Source organism: Gorilla gorilla, chromosome 5 (genome assembly GCF_029281585.2).
Source record: "Gorilla gorilla gorilla isolate KB3781 chromosome 5, NHGRI_mGorGor1-v2.1_pri, whole genome shotgun sequence".
Classification (NCBI taxonomy): Eukaryota; Metazoa; Chordata; class Mammalia; order Primates; family Hominidae; genus Gorilla; species Gorilla gorilla.
Window position 1 is genome coordinate 167,946,417 of NC_073229.2, and position 22,429 is coordinate 167,968,845.

The 22,429-nt window shown below is 40.2% G+C and overlaps 1 protein-coding gene across 6 annotated transcripts in view; it reads left to right on the forward strand.

Annotated features, from left to right (window-relative positions):
* Positions 1-22,429, forward strand: part of PHACTR2 (phosphatase and actin regulator 2) — a 292,400-nt gene that overhangs the window by 259,944 nt on the left and 10,027 nt on the right. For all 6 annotated transcript variants that reach the window (XM_055391372.1, XM_055391371.2, XM_019029804.3 and 3 more), the window contains one exon: positions 8,700-8,776. In XM_055391372.1, coding sequence (XP_055247347.1) covers positions 8,700-8,776 — 77 coding nt within the window. The remainder of the gene's footprint in view (positions 1-8,699; positions 8,777-22,429) is intronic.

Sequence of the window (22,429 nt, forward strand, 5' to 3'; positions counted from 1 at the left end):
CCTCTTCCTATTTGAATACCTTTTATTGCTTTCTCTTGCCTGATTGCCCTGGCCAGAACTTCCAACACTATGTTGAATAGGAGTGGTGAGAGAGGTCATCCTTGTCTTGTGCCAGTTTTCAAAGGGAATGCTTCCAGTGTTTGTCCATTCAGTATGATATTGTCTGTGGGTTTGTCATAAACAGCTCTTATTATTTTGAGATACGTTCCATCGATACCTAGTTTAGCATGAAAGGCTGTTGAATTTTGTCGAAGGCCTTTTCTGCATCTATTGAGATAATCATGTGGTTTTTGTCATTGGTTCTGTTTATGTGATGGATTACGTTTATTGATTTGTGTATGTTGAACCAGCCTTGCATTGCAGGGATGAAGCCGACTTGATCATGGTGGATCAGCTTTTTGATGTTCTGCTGGATTGGGTTTGCCAGTATTTTACTGAGGATTTTTGCACTGATGTTCATTAAGGATATTGGCCTAAAATTCTCTCTTTTTGTTGTGTCTCTGCCAGGCTTTGGTATCAGGATGATGCTGGCCTCATAAAATGAGTTAGGGAGGATTCCCTCTTTTTCTGTTGATTGGGATAGTTTCAGAAGGAATGGTACCAGCTCCTCTTTGTACTTCTGGTAGAATTTGGCTGTGAATCCGTCTGGTCCTGGACTCTTTTTGGTTGGTAGGCTATTAATTATTGCCTCAATTTCAGAACTTGTTTTGGTCTATTCAGAGATTCAACTTCTTCCTGGTTTAGTCTTGGGAGGGTGTATGTGTCCAGGAATTTATCCATTTCTTCTAGATTTTCTAGTTTATTTGTGTAGAGGTTTTTATAGTATCCTCTGATGGTAGTTTGTGTTTCTGTGGGATCAGTAGTGATATCCCCTTTATCATTTTTTATTGTGTCTATTTGATTCTTCTCTCTTTTCTTCTTTATTAGTCTTGCTGGCAGTCTATCTATTTTGTTAATCTTTTCAAAAAGCCAGTTCCTGGATTCATTGATTTTTTGAAGGGTTTTTTGTGTCTCTATCTCCTTCAGTTCTGCTCTGATCTTAGTTATTTCTTGCCTTCTGCTAGCTTTTGAATGTGTTTGTTCTTGCTTCTCCAGTTCTTTTAATTATGATGTTAGGGTGTCGATTTTAGATCTCTCTTGCTTTCTCTTGTGGGCATTTAATGCTATAAGTTTCCCTCTACACACTGCTTTAGCTGTGTCCCAGAGATTCTGGTACATTGTGTCTCTGTTCTCATTGGTTTCAAAGAACATCTTTATTTCTGCCTTCATTTCATTATTTATCGAGTAGTCATTCAGGAGCAGGTTGTTCAGTTTCCATGTAGCTGTGCGGTTTTGAGTGAGATTCTTAATCCTGAGTTCTAATTTTATTGCACTGTGGTCTGAGAGACAGTTTGATTTCTGTTCGTTTACATTTGCTGAGGAGTGTTTTACTTCCAATTATGTTGTCAATTTTAGAATAAGTGCAATGTGGTGCTAAGGAGAATGTATATTCTGTTGATTTGGGGTGGAGAATACTGTAGATGTCTATTAGTTCCATTTAGTCCAGAGCTGAGTTCAAGTCCTGGATATCATTGTTAACTTTCTGTCTTATTGATCTGTCCAATATTGACAGTGGGGTGTTAAAGTCTCCCATTATTATTGTGTGGGAGTCTAAGTTTCTTTGTAAGTCTCTAAGAACTTGCTTTATGAGTCTGGTGCTCCTGTACTGGATGCATATATATTTAGGATAGTTAACTCTTTTTGTTGAATTGATCCCTTCACCATTATGTAATGGCCTTCTTTGTCTCTTTTTATCTTTGTTGGTTTAAAGTCTGTTTTATCAGAGACCAGGATTGCAACCCCTGCTATTTTGTTACTTTCTATTTGCTTGGTAGGTCTTCCTCCATCCCTTTATTTTTTTTATTTTTTATTTTTTTGAGACCGAGTCTGGCTCTGTTGCCCAGGCTGGAGTGCAGTGGTGCAATCTCCACTCACAGCAAGCTCCACCTCCCAGGTTCACCCCATTCTCCTGCCTCAGCCTCCTGAGTAGCTGGGACTACAGGTGCCCGCCACCATGCCCAGTTAATTTTTTGTATTTTTAGTAGAGACGGGGTTTCACTGTGTTAGCCAGGATGGTCTCGATCTCCTGACTTCGTGATCTGCCCGCCTCGGCCTCCCAAAGTGCTGGGATTACAGGTGTGAGCCACTGCACCCGGCCCATCCCTTTATTTTGAGCCTATGTGTGTCTTTGCATGTGAGATGGGTCTCCTGGATACAGCACACTGATGGGTCTAGACTCTTTATCCAATTTGCCAGTCTGTGTCTTTTAATGGGGTCATTTAGCCCATTTACATTTAAGGTTAATATTGTTATGTTTGAATTTGATCCTGTCATTATGATGTTAGCTGGTTATTTTGCCCGTTAGTTGATGCAGTTTCTTCCTAGCATCGGTGGTCTTTACAATTTGGCATGTTTTTGCAGTGGCTGGTACTGGTTGTTCCTTTCCATGTTTAGTGCTTCCTTCAGGAGCTCTTGTAAGGCAGGCCTGGTGATGACAAAATCTCTCAGCATTTGCTTGTGTGGAAAGGATTTTATTTCTCCTTCATTTATGAAGCTTAGTTCAGCTGGATATGAAATTTTGGGTTGAAAATTCTTTTCTTTAAGAATGTTGAATATTGACCCCCACTCTCTTCTGGCTGGTAGGGTATCTGCAGAGAGATCCACTGTTAGTCTGATGGCTTCCCTTTGTGGGTAACCCAACCTTTCTCTCTGGCTGCCCTTAACATTTTTTCCTTCATTTCAACCTTCGTGAATCTGACAGTTATGTGTCTTGGGGTTGCTCTTCTCGGGGAGTATCTCTGTAGTGTATTCTCTGTATTTCCTGAATTTGAATGTTGGCCTCTCTTGCTAGGTTGGGGAAGTTCTCCTGGATAATATCCTGAAGAATGTTTTTCAGCTTGGTTCTATTCTCCCCATCACTTTCAGGTACACCAATCAAACGTAGATTTGGTCTTTTCACATAGTCTCATATTTATTGGAGGGTTTGTTCGTTTCTTTTCACTCTTTATTCTCTAATCTTGTCTTCTCACTTTATTTCATTAATTTGATCTTCAATCACTGATATACTTTCTTCTGCTTGATCAAAGTGGCTATTGAGGCTTGTGTATGCTTCACAGAGTTCTCGTACTGTAGTTTTCAGCTCCATCAGGTCATTTAAGCTCTTCTCTACACTGGTTATTCTAGTTAGCCATTCGTCTAACCTTTTTTCAACGTTTTTAGCTGCCTTGAAATGGGTTAGATCATGCTCCTTTAGCTCGGAGAAGTTTGTTATTACTGACCTTCTGAAGCCTACTCTGTCAACTCATCAAACTCATTCTCCGTCCAGTTTTGTTCCCTTGCTGGCAAGGAGTTGTGATCCTTTGGAGGAGAAGAGGCATTCTGGTTTTTGAAATTTTCAGCCTTTCTGCCTTGGTTTCTCCCCATCTTTGTGGTTTTATTTACCTTTGGTCTTTGATGTTGGTGACCTACAGATGGGGTTTGGGTGTGGATGTCCTTTTTGTTGATGTTGATACTATTCCTTTCTGTTTGCTCATTTTCCTTCTGACAGATAGGCCCCTCAGCTGCAGGTCTGTTGGAGTTTACTGGAGGTCCACTCCAGGGTCTGCATTTTCAACAAATCACCTGTTGCTTCTTCCTGGCATAACCCCTGAGCTGACTGGGACTGATGAAGCAGACCTGTTACCACTCACCACTGGCCAATTTTAAACTTAGTTTCAGACATTTTTGTTTCCTTTTTCCTCTCTATAATTCTCATGATGCCAAAATGACTACATATTTGGTCTCAGTTGCTATCTCATAGAGCTTTGTTGTTGTTGTTGTTTCTACTCTAGAAATACCTAGTTTTGGCTCAATGGCTTCCCATTGGTGGTACAACCCAGCACCACTGGAGCTCTGATCCCCCATAACCTCAGCCCAGCTCTTTGTATCTCATGTCTTTCAACAAAATCAGTCCCAGACTGGGTGTGGTGGCTCATGGCTGTAATCCCAACAATTTGGGTAGGCCAAGGCAGGAGGATTGCTTAAGCCCAGGAGTTCAAGACCAGCCTGGGCAACACAGCAAAACCTCATCTCCACAAATTTTTTTTTTTTAATTAGCCAGATGTGGTGGCCACACACCTATGGTCCCAGCTACTTGGGAGGCTGAGGTGGGAGGGTGTCTTCAGCCTTGGAATTTGAGGCTACAATGAGCTGTGATCACACCACCTGCACTCCAGCCTGGGTGACAGAACAAGACCCTGTCTCAAAAAAAAAAAAAATCAGTCCTAATTACATATATGTGAAGAATTATTAGGCCTAAAACCTGATCTCGTTTGCAAAGAAGAGAGTTAAGTTTATTATACATGTATTTGTCTAAAGTGTCTGATTTACTTTTTTTCCTGTTTTAAACTCTCTCAGGAAATCTTTCTCTTTATTCCAAGAGGAAGTAGCTCTTGTAATAAAACTATGATCAATCTTCAGTGAATTTTAAAAATACGCATTCTATTTCTTTAATTGCCTGTAGTCACATCTTTCTGGTATATTTTTTTCAAACAACTAGTCCTTATAATTTCACATCACTTCCATTGCCACATCATTCACATAACTGACTCATCATTTCTAATTGTAAGCCAGCACACACAACATGCAGATCTGAAGCAATTTTCCTGATGACAGGGGCCCAGAAGCTCATATTAATGGAAAGACTGTAGGATGTGAGGTTAAAAGGCTTGTGTACGAGCCCCATGTTTGTCATTTAACCCTCATCCTGTTTAGAGAAAGAAAGTGCACCTCGCTGCCAGTGCTGATTTAATTTTACATAAACATGCTCTTTGAGGCTGAAGCAAATCTGACAGATTTTCAATGTGAAAATAAAATAGAGGCCGATTGCAGTGGCTCACGCCTGTAGTTCCAGCACTTTGGGAGGCCGAAGTGGGTGGATTGCTTGAGCCTAGGAGTTTGAGACCAGCCTGGCCAACATTGCGAAATCCATCTCCACAAAAGATACAAAAAATTAGCCAGGCATGATGGCGCACACCTGTAGGCCCAGCCACTCAGGAGGCTGAGGTGGGAGAATTGTTTGAACCCAGGAGGCAGAGGTTGCAGTGAGCTGAGATCGCGCCTCTGCACTCCAACCTGAATGACAGAGTGAGACCCTGTCTCAAATAAATAAAAATAAATAAATAAATAAATAAATAAATAAATAAATATAAAAACTGTTCTTGGAGTTGTTTCTAAATAGAACATCAAAATCATCTATTTTGGAAAAATCAGATTCATCGAACGATTTTTTGGCCAACAACTGTTTGAGAATGATGTTAACATCACACATAGAAATGCTGTGTTTTCTAGGATTTAACGTTTTCAGCAATTGAGAAATACTGTATTTTGTAAATGGGAATACCGCTACTAAAACCATAATGCTATAAATAGAATGATGTCTTTTGTTTCCAAAGTCGATATACTAGAGCGTTGTGAAAATAAAAGCAAGATATTTCATGACAAACTTATCCTGAGGTAAACAACTGCAGCCGTTAGTGCTGCCGGGCAAATATTCTCAGGGCAAACAGGAAAAGGGTTAATGCGCATCTCTCTCTAGCAAGTCATGTGACCTCTCTAGGCATCCATTGCATCAGCTGTAAGGTAAAAGCCTTGGAATAGTTTTCAGGTTATCAACTGCTTTTTAACAAACCACCCCAGAATTTAGTGGCTTTTAAAACAGCTATTTATTTTGCTCTGAATTCTGAGTTATGAATTTGGGAAGAGCTCAGCCCAGCAGTTTGTTTGGGATCCCTGTGGCATCAGGTGAGATGCTGGGTTAGATAATTCACTTCCAAGATAGCTTCTTCACTAACCGTCGGTGCCTTTTGCTCCTTGGCCTCTCTCTCTCTATCTACCCAGCATCTTAACCTCCAGGGGCTTTCCCTATATCTTGGGTTTCTCACAGCATGGTTTTCTGAGAGTAGTCACTTTTTTTTTACATGGCAGCTGGCTTTAAAGTAGCAAGAAGCAAAAGGTGCCAGGCCAGTTAAGGGCTACATCAGACTGGCACGTATCACCTCTACTGTGTGCATTTGTTGAAAGTGGTTACAGGACTCACCCAGAGTCAAGGCTGGAGAGATAGACTTCACCTCTTGATGGGGGAATAGCAAAGTCACATTGCAGATGAGCCTGTAGGATGTGCCTGTAAATAGTAAACTGTCTCACTTATGCATATGTATATGGTCATCAGTGAATTATAAATTGTATCAATATGATGGATCTATAGCACACAATTTACAATTGTAATGTTTTGTAAATTCCATATCTCAGTTGATGCTCACAGAATGCTTTCATTGATTTTTGCCATACTCTTAGATCAGTAGTAGCCAACCTACTATTGCAAATAAGGACTTTATCTTATTCATGATTAAGTCAACTTCGGTGGCATTATCTTCTTCCATTCCAGTGGACTCTTCATAAATAAAAATGAAAGAATTGTTAATCCCAATCACAAACTAGAATAATTTGTTTTTCAAGAGGCTCATAATAATGACATTTTATTGACCCTACAGTGTACAAAGCACTTTCAAATATGCTCTTGATTAATTCTCATGATATTGTGAAGAATTTCCTCCTGGTTTTCCAGATAAGAAAATTGAGATTTGGAGTGAAGTGACTCACTAAGGGTCACACTGCTAATGAGGGCATAGCCAAGACTAGAATCCCTGTCTTCTGACTCCAAGTGGACCGCTTGTCACTTCCTCTGCTGAAACCTTACATTTGGAGAAGAAATTTAAAATGAACATCAAGACAGGATTCTCTGCCACTATTCAAATTAAAATACCTCCTTTCGGCCGGGCACGGTGGCTCATGCCTGTAATCCCGGCACTTTGGGAGGCCGAGGCGGGCGGATCACAAAGTCAGGAGTTTGAGACCAGCCTGGCCAACACGGTGAAACCTCGTCTCTACTAAAAATACAAAAAATTAGCCGGGCACGGTGGTGCGTGCATGTAATCCCAGCTGCTCGGGAGGCTGAGGCAGGAGAATCACTTGAACCCGGGAGGCGGAGGTTGCAGTGAGCCAAGATCGTACCACTGCACTCCAGCCTGGGTGACAAGAGTGAAACTCCGTCTCAAAAAAAAAAAAACCTCCTTTCAAGGAAGAACGTTTTATAGATGTTAATTGGCGAGTGGTATAGAGCAGCCTCACTCTTTCTCCTTCTGGTTCTAGGCATCACTTTTTGCAGTAAGCAAAAGTATCCTCACTGTTGATCGGACTAGTGAGACAAACTGGACAGCCATGTCACAGAGGACTCAGGCTCACACATATTTCTCTGCTTGCTTCTTCATTTCCAAAAGTCAGTAGCAAGCATTATTGTCACAGTTCCTAGTCACAGGTTCTCCATAGAAACTACAGGGGCTGAGGAATATATCTGGGGAGAAGAGACAATCTGTGACACGGACTTAAATATAGCATTGAAAGGAGTGTTGAGGGAAAGGCTCGTGTATTGCAGAATGATGGTTAGTTATGAGAGAGAGCCAGAGACAGGCCTCAGGGCTTTTTTTCTGTCTGTTCCCTTTCCTAAAATTTATTATTTTCCAACCACAAAGAAGACTTTTTATCTCCCAGTGAAGTCACTCCCTGTGACTTATCATTCTTAGTTTTGGCTGAAGAGTCCATTTTGCCTAGAGGTTACAGGGGTGTTTTTATTAGCACCTTTTTAAAAACATGAGTAAAACATTCTTTGTAGAGAAGTTAGGAAATAAAAATAAGCAAAAATTTGAAACCACGAACCATCTGTAATCCTGCGACTATTTGTTAACAGATAACTAATGTTAACATTTCAGTCTGAATGGCGTAAGCATCCCCTCAAATACCAAAAATTACGTGACACGGATTATGTGTTCTTTAAATAGCAATGCATTCTATTTGATATTTTCTTTGGGTAGCTTTAAGGATTATGCTGAAATTATAAGTTATATTTCTATAAACTTCCAATATTAAAGAATATATAAGCAACTGCTTTCTCTGTAGCTCTCTGGCAGCTAGTCAAAGCCATGTTGTTGTGGGCAATATTCTATGTAGAACTTTCCATAGGAAAATGGTATTGCTTCTCAGAAAATGTCATGACCTGCACTTTCCTTGTGGTCATCGTGGGTGAGGGATGTTGCGTGTGACTCATAGACCAGACTCAAGGATGAGTTTAGCAAAGGCCCGCTCCCACTCCCCCTTGCCAAGGGCACTTGAAGGAAGTCTATCATGGTTTTAGTTTGGCTATAGTATGATATTATATTTATTACACCTTAAAAGAATGTCTAAGCTCAGTATGGTGGCTCATGCCTGTAATCTCAGCACTTTGAGAAACTGAGGTGAGAGGATCACTTGAGCCTAGAAGTTCGAGATCAGCCTGGGCAACATCTTGAGACTGTGTCTCTACCAAAAAAAATTTAAAAATTAGCTGAGCATGGTGGCGCACACCTGTAATCCGAGCTACTGGGAATGCTGATTTGGGAGGATCACTTGAGCCCAGGAGTTTGAGGCTGCAATGAGCCATGATCTCGCCACTCCACTCCAGCTTGGGTGACAGAGCGAGACTCTATCTCTTAAAAAAAAAAAAAGGTCTGCTTCATTGATGCTGTATATACTGGGGCAATATATGACCTAAATAACAGTTCTGTTTATCTATTTTTTTTCCTGTTTAGGCAGCAATAAGGAAAGAACTAAATGAATTTAAAAGCACAGAAATGGAAGTTCATGAAGAGAGTCGACAGTTTACAAGGTAGGTGACAAAATGCAGCTTAGAAATTGAAAATGCTTAAGATGTGATCCCATGTTGAGTTGGTTAAAAAAAGAAATTGCTTACAATGGTAAATTTTATGAAAGGTATATTTTATCACAATTAAAAAATGTTTTTAAACAGTTTAGCTTAAAACCATCTTATGAACATTTCCGCTTCTCTCACATTCATCCTTGTCGGCTTTTAAGAACCTAATAGTCAATGTGACAGTTTTAAAGATATGACTAGATAAGATTGTAAATTTCTAGAATTTCATAATAAACTCAGCTATCTCCTTCAAGAACACTAAAACTAATCATGCTGAATAAGAATTTCTAAAATTAAATCTTTTCTTTCAAGGAAGTCTGAATCATTCCATGGGGCTACATTTTGGTTCCTTTCTTCGTTTTTTTCTGGGCCTGAAGACATCATTTATTCTGCTCTTGAACAGACTTAGTTGAAGTTGTATGCCCAGAATAGATGCTGGCGAGAGTCAGTGTGGGCACATACATAACACTTTGGTTTCACAATAGACATAACATAGGATTGAAGCTGACTTTTCAGAAGATGTAACTTTAGGATGGGAATCCTGATTTTACTGGTGCCGAAGGAGATCGCTATCATCTTACCATTTTTCCCTCAGTCCCTTTCGGTTTCTTTCACAGGTTACCTAACCCGGTAACAAATATTGATCCCCTAAGCTACAGCCATACATCCTGGTGCCACTGTTCCTGCAGTCCCGGTGATGATGGTACTGTGTGCTGGGAGCATGTCACAATATACAGGAAGTTACTGTATAACCTCCAACTTTAACAGCAAACTTCCCTGAAATTGATGGGGGAGGAGTGAGGTTTGTTATCATAGACTTGCTCCACAGCTTTTCTTCCTATCTTACTGTCTTGTGTGCGCTTTTCTTCCTATCTTACTGTCTTGTGTGCCAGAGAAACTCCCCTTTCTTTCAGGGTTACAGTTGGCCTTCCATATCTATGGGTTCCCCATCTGTGGAGTCAACTGACCACAATCCAAAATTTTTTTTTTTTTTTTTTTTTTTTGAGACAGAGTCTCGCTCTGTCACCCAGGCTGGGGTGCAGTGATGCAATCTCAGCTTACTGCAACCTCCACCTCCCGGGTTCAAGCGATTCTCCTGTGTCAGCCTCCCAAGTAGCTGGGATTACAGGCATGTGCCACCATACCTGGCTAATTTTTGTATTAATAGCAGAGACAGGGTTTCACCATGTTGGTCCAGCTGGTCTCAAACTCCTAACCTAGAGTGATCTGCCCACCTCAGCCTCCCAGAATGCTAGGATTACAGGCATAAGCCACCACACCCAGCCCAAAATATTTTTTAAAACAAATATAAAATAACACCACAACAATAAAAATAACACAGATCATAAAACGATACTGTATAATAGCTATTTATACAGCATTTACATTGTATTAGGTAGTATAAGTAATCTAAAGATTATTTAAAGTATACAGGAGGATGGGTGTAGGTTGTATGTAAATTCTACACCATTTTATATCAGGGACTTGAGGAATCCATGGATTTTGGTATCTGAAGGGGTCCTGGAATGAATCCCCTGCAGACACCAAGAGCTGAATGTACTTCTTCTTTATTTTTATATTTCCTCCTATATCATTTGTTTTTATATACATGTAGAACGTTCCAACATCCTGAATGGATTTTTATCTATTTGAGGGCTTTATTCTATCATAATCTACTCTGAGACCAACAACATGTCCCTGTCAAGCCAGACATTTTTGTCCCCCTCTTTTCTCCCTTCCACTTCTAGGGTCGGGAAAAATGTATGCTAAAATGTGACACCTGTAGTTGCTCTTCTGAAGTAGAGTTGATTATTAAAAGGTGGAATATTTTGAGTGACATCATGCTGGCTGGGGCCTCCAGGCAACGGGGAAGATAGAGTGCTTGGTGCAGTTGAGTCCTGACCCCTGAGCTGCAGTGACTGCACTCAACCCATACATTATCATTCGGGATTGTTTTGCTTCTGCATAGTTTTCCTAGAAGTTGGAGTATCTGATAGCCTTATCTTCATTTGATAGCATGATATAAAGAATAAATTACAGTCAAAAGGAATCAAATTTTAAAAGTACATTTTTATGGAAGTTCTCATTTTATGAAAAATAAATATTTATACTAAAAGAGGTTCTTTCTGTTCTGTTGTACTCTATATGAAGAAGCACAATAAAATTGGAGTACAGGGAGAAGTAAGGGTCATTTTGTTTTTGTGGCGGTATTTTTTGTTTTTTTGTTTGTTTGTTTGTTTGTTTGTTTAGTAGAGATGAGGTCTTGCTATGTTGCCCAGGCTGGTCTTGAAGTCCTGAGCTCAAGCGATCCTCCCAGCTCAGTCTACCAAAGTGTTGTAATTACAGGCATGAGCCACTGCACCTGGCTTCTTTTTTATATATGTATTTGTATGTACAAAAATAATATATTCTAATTAAGCATTCAAGCAATACAAAATTCTATTAAGTATAAATGAAAACCCTTCACTCCTTTCCCAACCTCATTTCTGTTCTCACAGGTATCCACTAGTAAAAGCTTGATATAGATCCTTTTAGATGTTTTTCCATGCATTTATAAATGTGTGTATGTGTGTATATATATATATAAAATATGTGTATGTACATGTATGCATTTATATGTACCCTCTCTCACACATAAACACAGCATCTAAGAAATCTTTCTATAATAATATATATCTCATTCAGCTGGATGCAGTGGCTCAGGCCTGTAATCCCAGCACTTGGGGAGGCCGAGGTGGGCAGATCTATTGAGCTCAGGAGTTCGAGACCAGCCTGGACAACATAGCAAACCCTGTCTCTACTAAAAATACAAAAATTAGCTGGGCATAGTGGCTCACAGCTGTAGTCCCAGCTACTTGGTAGGCTGAGGTGGGAGGATCACTTGATCCCAGGAGGCAGAGGTGGCAGTGAGCCCAGATCACACCACTGCACTCCAGCCTAGGCAACAGAGAGAGATCCTGTCTCGAAAAAAAAAATTATGTATATATTTGTGTATATATATATTTCATTTGAATGACTGACATTTCATAGATAATATGCCAAAAAGTTATTGAACAATTACACTGTTGATGGATGTTTATGGAGTTTTCAGTTTTTCATTATTAAAACAATGTTGCCTTGACTTTCTTTATGCATATATCTTTGTTCACACATGCCAGTATTTCTGTGGTAGTCCCATAAGTGGATTTGCTAGGTTTCTGGGCATATACATTTTGCATTTTGGAATAAACTATTCCATTATCCTCCAAAAAGAGCACTTAGTTTACAGATCTACAGTTTAAGAGCATGCCTAGTCTACTCACTACTCATGTGGTTGAGAGGTTTATATTCTAAAGGATGAACAATAATACCCCATTTCATTGATTTCTATTAGATTGGGCATCTTAACATACCTTTATGGATCACTTATTTTTTATTATTTGATTTGACTATCCAAAACTTCTGACCAGCTGAGGCAGGAGGATTGCTTAGCCCAGGAGTTCTCTACCAGCCTGGTCAACATAGTGAGACCCCATCTCTAGAAAAAATTTTAAAAATTAGCTTAGCGTGGTGGCACTTGCATGTAGTCTCAGCTACTTGGGTGGCTGAGGTGAGAGAATCACCTGAGCCCAGGAAATTGAGGCTGCAGTGAGGCATGGCTACACCACTGCACTCCAGCCTGGGTGACAAAGTGAGACCCTGTCTCAAAAAAAAAAAAATTATGTGATCAGTTTTTTGGGTAGTTGTTTGTCTTTTATATGGATTGGTAACATCTTCTTAGATATCATGGATATCAGCCCTTTATTGCATATGTTGCAATATTTTTTCCAATTTGTTGTTAACTTTTAAACTTTTTAATGGCATTTTGTTTAAATTTTTGTATATTCAAATCTATCTGTATTGTTATGTTTTACTTCATTGTTTTGTGTCTTATGGATGGAGGCCAAGAGTATAAAACTATTATTTTTACCTGTTATCTATGCTTCGGAGAGGTGCATTTATTTGTGTGTATGATTCAGAAAGTAAACTAACTTTACTTTTTTCTAAGTCAGTAGTCGATTCTCTCAATGCCACTTTTTTCCCTGTGGATGTGAAATTCTCTTTTAATATACACATCGGTCAATTTCTGGATTGCTTACTATGTTCTAATGAGCTGTTTGTCTATCCCTGTCTATATCCTACTGTTTAATTTGGATAGATTTGTAGTGTACTTTTATATTTGATGGGGCATTTTTTCACCCTCAAAATTCTATTGGCTATTTTTTTTATTTACTCATCTAGAGAAATTTAGTATATGCTTCTTGTATTTCATAAAAGTCTATTGATATTTTTATTGCTTATGTAAATATAAACAGATGCAAATATATAAGCTTTCAGGGAAGAGTAACAGCTGATATCAAGGGTAAATTTTAAAAGTTCTCCAAAACATAAATTGATTAACACTCTTTAATACCTTTCCAGATAAGGAAAAATTAAATATTCATATCACCAAAATAAATATGCCTTGCTTAAGTATTCTTAAACCTTGGCAGTAAAGCAAATGTTACTGCTATTTTTCCATTAACTTATGACATCATTCGAGATATATTCCAGTAGGGATATAGTTTGGCTCCAAGACATAAAAATAATGCTTATGATTTTCAAGCTGTTTTCAGTAATTCTTTTAAGGGGAAAAAGTTCTGGTAATCACTACTCTTTCTAATAAAAATAATACAAAAACATGATCCAGTTTTACATTTAGCAAATTGTTCCATAAAAAAGGTGGTGGTACTCTTAGTACCAGCCTCTCTTGGGGAAAATAAACACCTTATGAATCATTACCTTGCCCTTTCAATGCAACCTAGATACACAGCAGCTCTCCTTTCCTCTTATTAGCATGAGACATTGTCTCCTTATACCAAATAAGGCTTCCCTTCAAAACCTCAGTCTGTGAACTCCTTGCAGATTTGGGGTGGTTAATAAATGGGCTGACTCCTCTTCTCGGGCACCTCTTTATCTAGAGGCCATTTCCAACACAGTGATGTACTGGTGTACAATGGAAAGACCCACTTCTGTATATAGCTTCCTTTGCTTCTCTATCTCCAGAGAGAGAGACACAAGCTGGTGGCCAAGGGCAGGTATGGGAGGGAGACTTCTCACAACTCACCCTTTTGAACCTTTTGAATTTTTGAAACATTATGAATGTATTACCTAGTCAAAAACAAACATTTAAAAGAAAAAATAAAGGATCCATTCTCTAAGTCCTTGTTTCTGTAAATGAAGATTACGTCGTGGTGGCTTTTCTTGACTAATGTGTTGGCACTAATATTAATTGTGACACTTCCACGTCTTGTGCACTGAGGGGGTACCTCTGATACTTCTGTCATGGAATACATTCCATGACATATTTGGTCTGTAGTGATGAAGAACTGTGGTGCTCTACTCTTTCATCTAATTCTCCCAGTTTCTCCCAGTATTTTCCAGATGGTGCCCTGGAATTGGAATGGATTCTAGGGCAAGAAAGGTAGGGACAAATGGTCCCCACAAGAAGTCATCCTGTGGCCCTATAGGTACCAAGCCCTAACCTCAGTTGCTTAGACCTTGCTGCTTGTCTGGCCACATTCTGCATTTTCTACCCCTCAACAGTGCCCAGTCAGCCCACTGTTCAAAACCAAAAAGTCCATTTGAGGGTGATAGATCATTAGATAGGATCGTTGCATTCTCGAAGGAGACCAACATGGCAAACAAAAGCCACTTCCTTTTCCATAGTAAATGGAATTTCTACAATATAAAATAACTCTCTAAATTCTAAAGATAAATTGCATGAAAGGTCAAATTTTACTTAAGTTCTAAACTGTAAAGTAGTTACAGCTGAGCAGTAAGATTTTGAGTAATTTTAATTTTCCTCTGGATATTTATTATCTGTTTTCCCAACAGAGAAAGTGTTAACATGTATCAGATTTGTTATCAAGAGAGAATATCGCTTTTTAAAAATAAACTTCTCATTTTGTAAATGATGACATTTTTGGAGTATACAAAGTAGTTTCATATTTGTATCAGCTTGTAAATTATTTACTTCTTATATTAAGGAGTCTTACTGAAGACTCATAGAATCATTGAATTGAGGCTCTTAGAGTTAAAATGAGCCTCAAGAGATCATTGGCATAATGTCAAGTGGGAAAGTCAGGATATTGACTAACTGTAGCAGCAGTATATTTTATTTAAAATTCAGATGCAGCCGGGTGCGGTGGCTCACGCCTGTAATCCCAGCACTTTGGGAGGCTGAGGTCGGTGGATCACGAGGTCAGGAGATTGAGATCATCCTGGCTAACACGGTGAAACCCCATCTCTACTAAAAATACAAAAAAATAGCTGGCGTGGTGGTGGGCACCTGTAGTGCCAGCTACTCCAGAGGCTGAGGCGGGAGAATGGCGTGAACCCGGGAGGCGGAGCTTGCAGTGAGCCGAGATGGCACCACTGCACTCCAGCATGGGCAACAGAGCGAGACTCCGCCTAAAAAAAAAAAAAAAAAAAAAAATTCAGATGCCTGGAAATAAAGATTAGGAAATAACTTCAAAAATTCTTAGTGCTTAATTCTAGAGTGGGGTTATAGTAATCTTTTTTTCTTTTCTCTACTTTTCAAATTTTCTTAATGGTAAGAAGTTTTTCTTCATGTTGAGAAGTTTCTTAATGTTGAGAAGTTTTCTCATGTTGAGACTGAGATATTCACATACAATGACCCTTGAACAACCTGGGTGTTAGGGGCACTGATCCCCACTCACAGTCAAAAATACACGTATAACTTTTGATTCTTCCAAAACTTAACTACTAAAACCTACTGGTGACTGGAATCCTTACTGATAACATAGTCAATCAACACATATTTTGTATGTTACATGTGTTATCTACTATGTTCTTACCAGTAAAGTAGGCTACAGGAAAGAAAATGTTACTTTAAAAATCATAAGGAGTCCAGGCACAGTGGCTCACGCCTGTAATCCCAGTACTTTGGGAGGCCGTGGCCAGAGGATCACATGAGGTCAGGAGTTCGAGACGAGCTTGGCCAACATGGAGAATCCCTGTCTCTCCTAACAATACAAAAATTAGCTGGTTGTGGTGGTACACATCCGTAATCCCAGCTACTTGGTAGGCCGAGGCACAAGAATTGCTTGAACCTGGAAGGTGGAGGTTGAAGTAAGCTGAGATCGCCTGGGCAACAGAGTGAGAATCTGTCTCGAAAATAATAATAATAATAATAATAATAATAATAATAATAATAAATCATAAGGAAGAGAAAACATATTTACTATTCATTAAGTGGAATTGGATAATCATAAAGGTCTTCATCCTCATCGTCTTCATGTTGAATAGGCTGAGGAGAAGGAGGGGGTTGGTCTTGCTGTTTCAGGGGTGGCAGAGGTGGAAGAACATCCAATTATAAGTGGACTCATGCAGTTCAAACCCATGTTATTCAGGGGTCTATGTGTCAGGTATGACACATAGACATACACACTTTTTTTTTTTTTTTTTTTTTTTTTTTGAGACGGAGTCTCGCTCTGTCGCCCAGGCTGGAGTGCAGTGGCGCCATCTCGGCTCACTGCAAGCTCCGCCTCCTCGGTTCACGCCATTCTCCTGCCTCAGCCTCCCAAATAGCTGGGACTACAGGCGCCCGCCACTACGCCTGGCTGATTTTTTGTATTTTTAGTAGAGACGGGATTTCACCGTGTTAGCCAGGATGGTCCCAATCTCCTGACCTCGTGATCCGCCCGCCTCGGCCTCCCAAAGTGCTGGGATTACAGGCGTGAGCCACCGCCGCCGGCCCATATAAGTATTTTTTAAAGCAATGATCTCATTCTATACTTTTTTGAGGTGTTACTATCCTATGTGGGTTTACGGTTAAAGTAAACCACTCTTTCAGCTTCTAGATATGCTTATCAAAATATGACATCACAGGAACTATACTTGAAACTGCAATGAAAATTAATAAGGGGTCCTCCACCGAGGAATGGAAAGGCTGCTTTTGTAGTGGCACTGCCTTTCATGGATACTCCATTTACTTGCTACCTGGACAGAAATTAAAAGAGTTGCAAAATGCTGCTTTAACTACTACCAGAGTTGAAAGCAAGGCTCAGTATTGGGAATGATAAGAGCCCAGCCAGTGTGTGGTCTAGCCTCTCAGGTAGAACAAGGAGCTGTAATTTAAGAGAGCCTCTTCCTTTGTTTAACATAAGCGTATGTACAGGAGGATCCCCTGAGCCCCAGAGTTCCAGGCAGCAGTGAGCTATGATCCGGCCACTGCACTCCAGCCGTATGACAAAGCCAAACCCTGTCTCTTTAAAATAAATAAATAAATAAATAAAATTTAAAAATAATAAGTATAGGTGGCATGACAATGAAACTCTTTTAAAGAAAAGGGGAATGAATTATTTAGGAGTTTTATATCTATCAAGTAGGGAAGTACAGGAAAGTAATATTTTACCTTTGTGAGTAATTATATATTTTATGTTATGTGAATAAATTTACAGGAAGGGCTGGGCGCAGTGGCTCATGCCTGTAATCCCAACACTTTGGGAGGCCGAGGTAGGTGGATCACCTGAGGTCAGGGGTTCAAGACCAGCCTGGCCAACATGGTGAACCCTGTCTCTACTAAAAATACAAAAATTAGCCGGGCATGGTGGTGCATGCCTGTATTCCCAGCTACTCTGGAGGCTAAGGCAGGAGAATCACTTGAACCCGGGAGGTGGAGGCTGCAGTGAACCAAGATTGCACCACTGCACACTAGCCTAGGCAAAAGAGCAAGACTCTGTCTCAAAAAAAAAAAAAAAACAATTTATAGGAAGATGAATAATTTTTTAAAATTAAATTATAAAGGAACCGCCTTTATTGAAATCATTTTCTTTATCTGAATTCCATAACTTAAAAATAGCTTTTCCCCCATTCCCTCCCTCTCAACAGTATGAAAATAAGAAAAAATGTATTGCAGTTTTAAAAGAAAGAAGAAAATATGTATGACTTTAGATTGGAGTCTCAGGAAAGTTCTGAAAAGAGGGTGGACAAAAGGCTTCAGTATCCTTACGGCACAGTAAATCTATTTATTGCTCCACCAACTTGAAGCCTAAAGCCAAAACTATCATGCTGTCACATAGACAAACTTCTCAAGACGTAAAGCTGAACTTCTCCTACCTTAAAATGAATGCAAACTACCGAGAAATAGCAAACTACCGAGAAATAACAAACTGAAGACTATTTTGCATTTTCAGTACCTCTAACCACAGCGTTTTAGAGCTGAATTTGAAGATAAGCTGAGTAATTTAAACAGGATAAAAGTGTCATTTTCAGATTGGATAGAGCAGAAAAATATATGGCTTTTGTTTTCCTTCTGGTTGTTACTTTTTACCGAATCTGGGCAATCTATCTAAAGAGAGGTCATAGTTCTGACCTCTGGCTTTGTGAGCACATTATTGCACGCAAGGTATCAATTGGTCACCTTCTTTTCCTAGCCAGCCCTTGAAGCTGTGTTGGTGGCCTGTGACCTTCCAATGCAATCTAGACTGTGGAATTCACTGTGTACTGGGATCCATGGGCAAATGGTGTGTGCAGGAAAAAAAAAAAAAATCTTACACTGTCCTCAGTTATTTTTGAAAATTAAATACAGAATACTTTCCAGGACAATATTGGGCTTTCAAAGATTATCTCTTCTGGCCGGGTGCGGTGGCTCATGCCTGTAATCCCAGCACTTTGGGAGGCTGAGGCGGGAGGATCGCTTGAGGCCAGGAGTTCAAGACCAGCCTGGTCAACATGGCACAATGCTGTCTCTACAAAAAATACAAAAATTAGCCAAGTGTGGTGGCGAGTGCCTGTATTCCCAGCTACTTGGGAGGCTGAGGCAGGAGAATCTCTTGAATCCAGGAGGCAGGGGTTGCAGTGAGCCGAGATCATGCCACTGCACTCCAGACTGTGTGACAGAGTGAGACGGTGTCCCCCCCACCCCCCAAAAAAGAAGATTATCTCTTCTGGTCCATTGACTACTCCCTTTGTTATCCAACCCAAAATTTCATTTACCTTCTTCATCCCATAGACATTACCAATGGAGAGAGAAAACATCAGGTTTCCTTATCCTTGCCCCTTGAATTCAAGATTAGATGAACATCTGAAGATTAGGACACTGTGGAATGTTTGGTACGCAAAGCCCAGCAGATTTGGCGAGGGCTAAATAATTGCTAAGTTAGATGAGCTTTTAACTAATTTTTAGAAAAGCTGAACCTAAGAAAGATAGGCCTTTGGTAGCTCATGGTGTGAGGGTCCTGGAGGTACAATGCACTGTGTTGTCAGGGCTCCCTGGGTTGCTGCTCCCTTTCTGGAGTATGGACAATGCTGGTGTGCCCTGCTCAGAGGGAGATGCGGCTGCTAGTTTGGGATATCACTGGATGGGCTCTTCAAGTCATTGTGAAAAGTTTGAGAATAGACTGTAGCAATCAAAGTGTGACCTGAGAAGGTGGAACAGGATTTTTCTCTGGTCAAAATTGATCAGAACTTGAATGGATAATGAAATTGTGGTATACATACACAATGGAATACTACTCAGCCACAAGAAAGAATGAAATTCTGTCATTTACACCAGCATGGATGAACCTGGAGGATATTATGTTATGTGAAATAAGGCAGGCACAGAAAGATAAACACCACACATTCTCACTTACACGTAGAAGCTAAAAAGTTGATCTCATTGAAGTAGAGAGTAGACTAGTGGTTATCAGAAGATAAAGAGGGTAGGGAAAGGAGATAGGGTGCAGTTGGTTAACAGATACAGCTAGATGGGTGGAATAAGTTCTAGTGTTCTATAGCACTGTAGGGGGACTATAGTTAATAATTTATTGCATATGTTCAAAAAGCTAGAAGAGAATTTTGAATGTTTCTGACACAAAGAAATGATAAATGTGTAGGATGATTGATTTGCTAGTTTGATCATTACACATTTTATGCCATCAAAATATCACTCTGTACCCCATAAATATGAACAATTATTATGTGTCAATTAAAAAATATAATAAAATAATCAATAAAAATTTTAAATAAAATTTGATTAAAATGGACAGAGGTAGAAATTCAGATGATCACCTTTTCTATTCCATGCTACCCAGAGAACACCAGAAAATCACCCCTTCGAATGGAAGTACAGATGAAGACATGTTTTGATCTCATACTGAAATGTAGGTTAGGAAGACAGAGTCTGGAGCATAGCGCATCCACTTACCAGCTGTCTCTCTCTGCCTTGGGCAAATGAGTTAGCATCCCCATGCCTCAGTTTCCACATCTGTACAAAGATGATATAGGAGTACTTTCATCATAAGATTGTTTTTGGGATTAAATCAGGAAATAGATGCATAGCACTTGGACTTGTAAGCTCCGGTAAGTATTATATTAGGATTGTTATTATTATCTGTGTATTAGTCCATTCTCATGCTGTTATAAGGACATACCCAAGACTGGGTAATTTATAAAGGAAAGAGATTTAATTGACTCACAGTTCCATGTGGCTGGGGAGGTCTCAGGAAACCTGCAATCTTGGCAGAAGGCACCTCTTCACAGGGCAGCAGGAGAGAGAATGAGTGCCGAGTGCAGGGAGAAGCCCCATCAGATCTCGTGAGTACTCACTGTCACGAGAACAGCATGGGGGAAACCACTTGCCTGATTCAATTACCTCCCACAACATGTGGGGATTATGAGATTACAATTCAAGGTGAGGTTTGGGTGGGGACACAGCCAAACCATATCAATTTGCCTTTCACATTGTATATAAAATATTTGATTTAAGAGGTTTTCAGTTACTCTGAAATATTTTTATAGAACTTCCATATTTTGCTTCAGGTTGTGGTTGACTCTTCCTAGAAAACATTTTGGAATGTCCTGTCAGGTGGGTTATTGTATATTAGTATACATTTACTTGTAATTAAGTTTAGGGGCTTCTGACTGGACTCCTCAGTCATATAGAATTATTTATAGAGCTAACAAATAACTTCCTAGATACCCCTGTGTATATGTGTTCAGTGACTTATGCATTCAACAAATAGTTATTGAGCACATCCCTAGTGAGCCAGATTGTGTTCTGGACCCTGAGAGTTTAGGACCTGTCTCATAAGGTCCTCAGGTGGTTATGTTCCAGTAGAGAAGCAAACTATTACCAAGTCAACAATAAATACACATGAGCATTTCAGATAGTGCTAAGGACTATGAAGAAAAGGTAGTAGGACAGGGGTGGGTATAGATCCGATGGCCAAGAAAGGGGTCTGTATCTGTCTGAGTTCTCCAGAGAAACAAAACCAATAAGATATATGTATATAGATATATGAGAGGGGATTTATTAGGGCAGTTGGCTCACATGATAATGGATGCTGAGAAGTCCCAGAACAGGCTGTCGGCAACCTGGAGACCCTGGGATGCTGGTAGCCTGGCTCAGTCCAAGGCTGGAGGCCTGAGAGCTCGAGGCAGTGGGGAGTACTGGTGTAAGTTCTGGAGTACAAAGGGTGGGGAGCCTGGAGTTGTTGTTCAAGGACAAGAGAGGAAGAGCATGTATCCCAGCTCCAGTAGATAGATTGACATAGTCTCCTTTTCTCTGTTTTTGTCCTCTCTGGCTCTCTGGCAGATTGGCTGTGGCCACCGACACTGAGGGAAGATCTTCCCTACCTAGTCCACTCAGACTCACAAGCCAGTCCCTGAAAACACCCTCACAGACTGTATTAGGCCATTCTTGACTGCTATAAAGAAATACCTGAGACTGGGTAATTTATAAGAAAACAGGTTTAATTGGCTCACAGTTCTGCAGGCTGTACAGGAAGCATAGCAGCATCTGCTTCTGGGGAGGCCTCAGAAAGCCTCCAATCACGGCAGAAAGCGAAGCGGGAGCAGGCACATCACATGGCAAGAATGGGAGCAAGAGTGGAGGAGAAGTGCCCCACACTTTTAAACCAGACCTCGTGAGAAGTCACTCACCATCACAAAGACAGTACCAAGCCATAGGGATCCACCCCCAGGACCCAAACACCTCCCGGCCCCACCTCCAGCATTGGGGATTATATTCCAACATGAGATTTGGCAGGGACAAATATCCAAACTATATCATTTTGACCCTGGCTGCTCCCAAATCTCATGTCCTTCTCACATTTCAAAATGCTTTCCCAACAGTCCCCCAATGTCTTAATTCATTCCAGCATTAACTCAAAAGTTCAAAATCTCATCTGAAAAAAGGCAAATCCTTTCCACCTATGATCCTGTAAAATAAAAAACAAGTAAGTTATTTCCAAGATATGGTGGGGATCTACACTGGGTAAACATTCCCGTTCCCAAAGGGAGAAATCAGACAAAAGAAGGTGGCTACAGGCCCCATGCAAGTTCAAAACCCAACAAGGCAGTTGTTAAATCATAAAGCTCCAAAATAATCTCCTCTGACTCCATGTCCCATGTCCTGGGCACTCTGGTGTAAGTGGGCAGCTTTACCCCTGTGGATTTGCAAGGTGCAGCCCCCAGGCTGATCTCACAGGCTGGTGTTGAATGTCTGTGGCTTTTCCAGGCACAGGGTGCAAGCTGCCAGTGGATCTACCATTCTGGGGTCTGGAGGACAGTGACTTCCTTTTCACAGTTCCACTAGGCAAT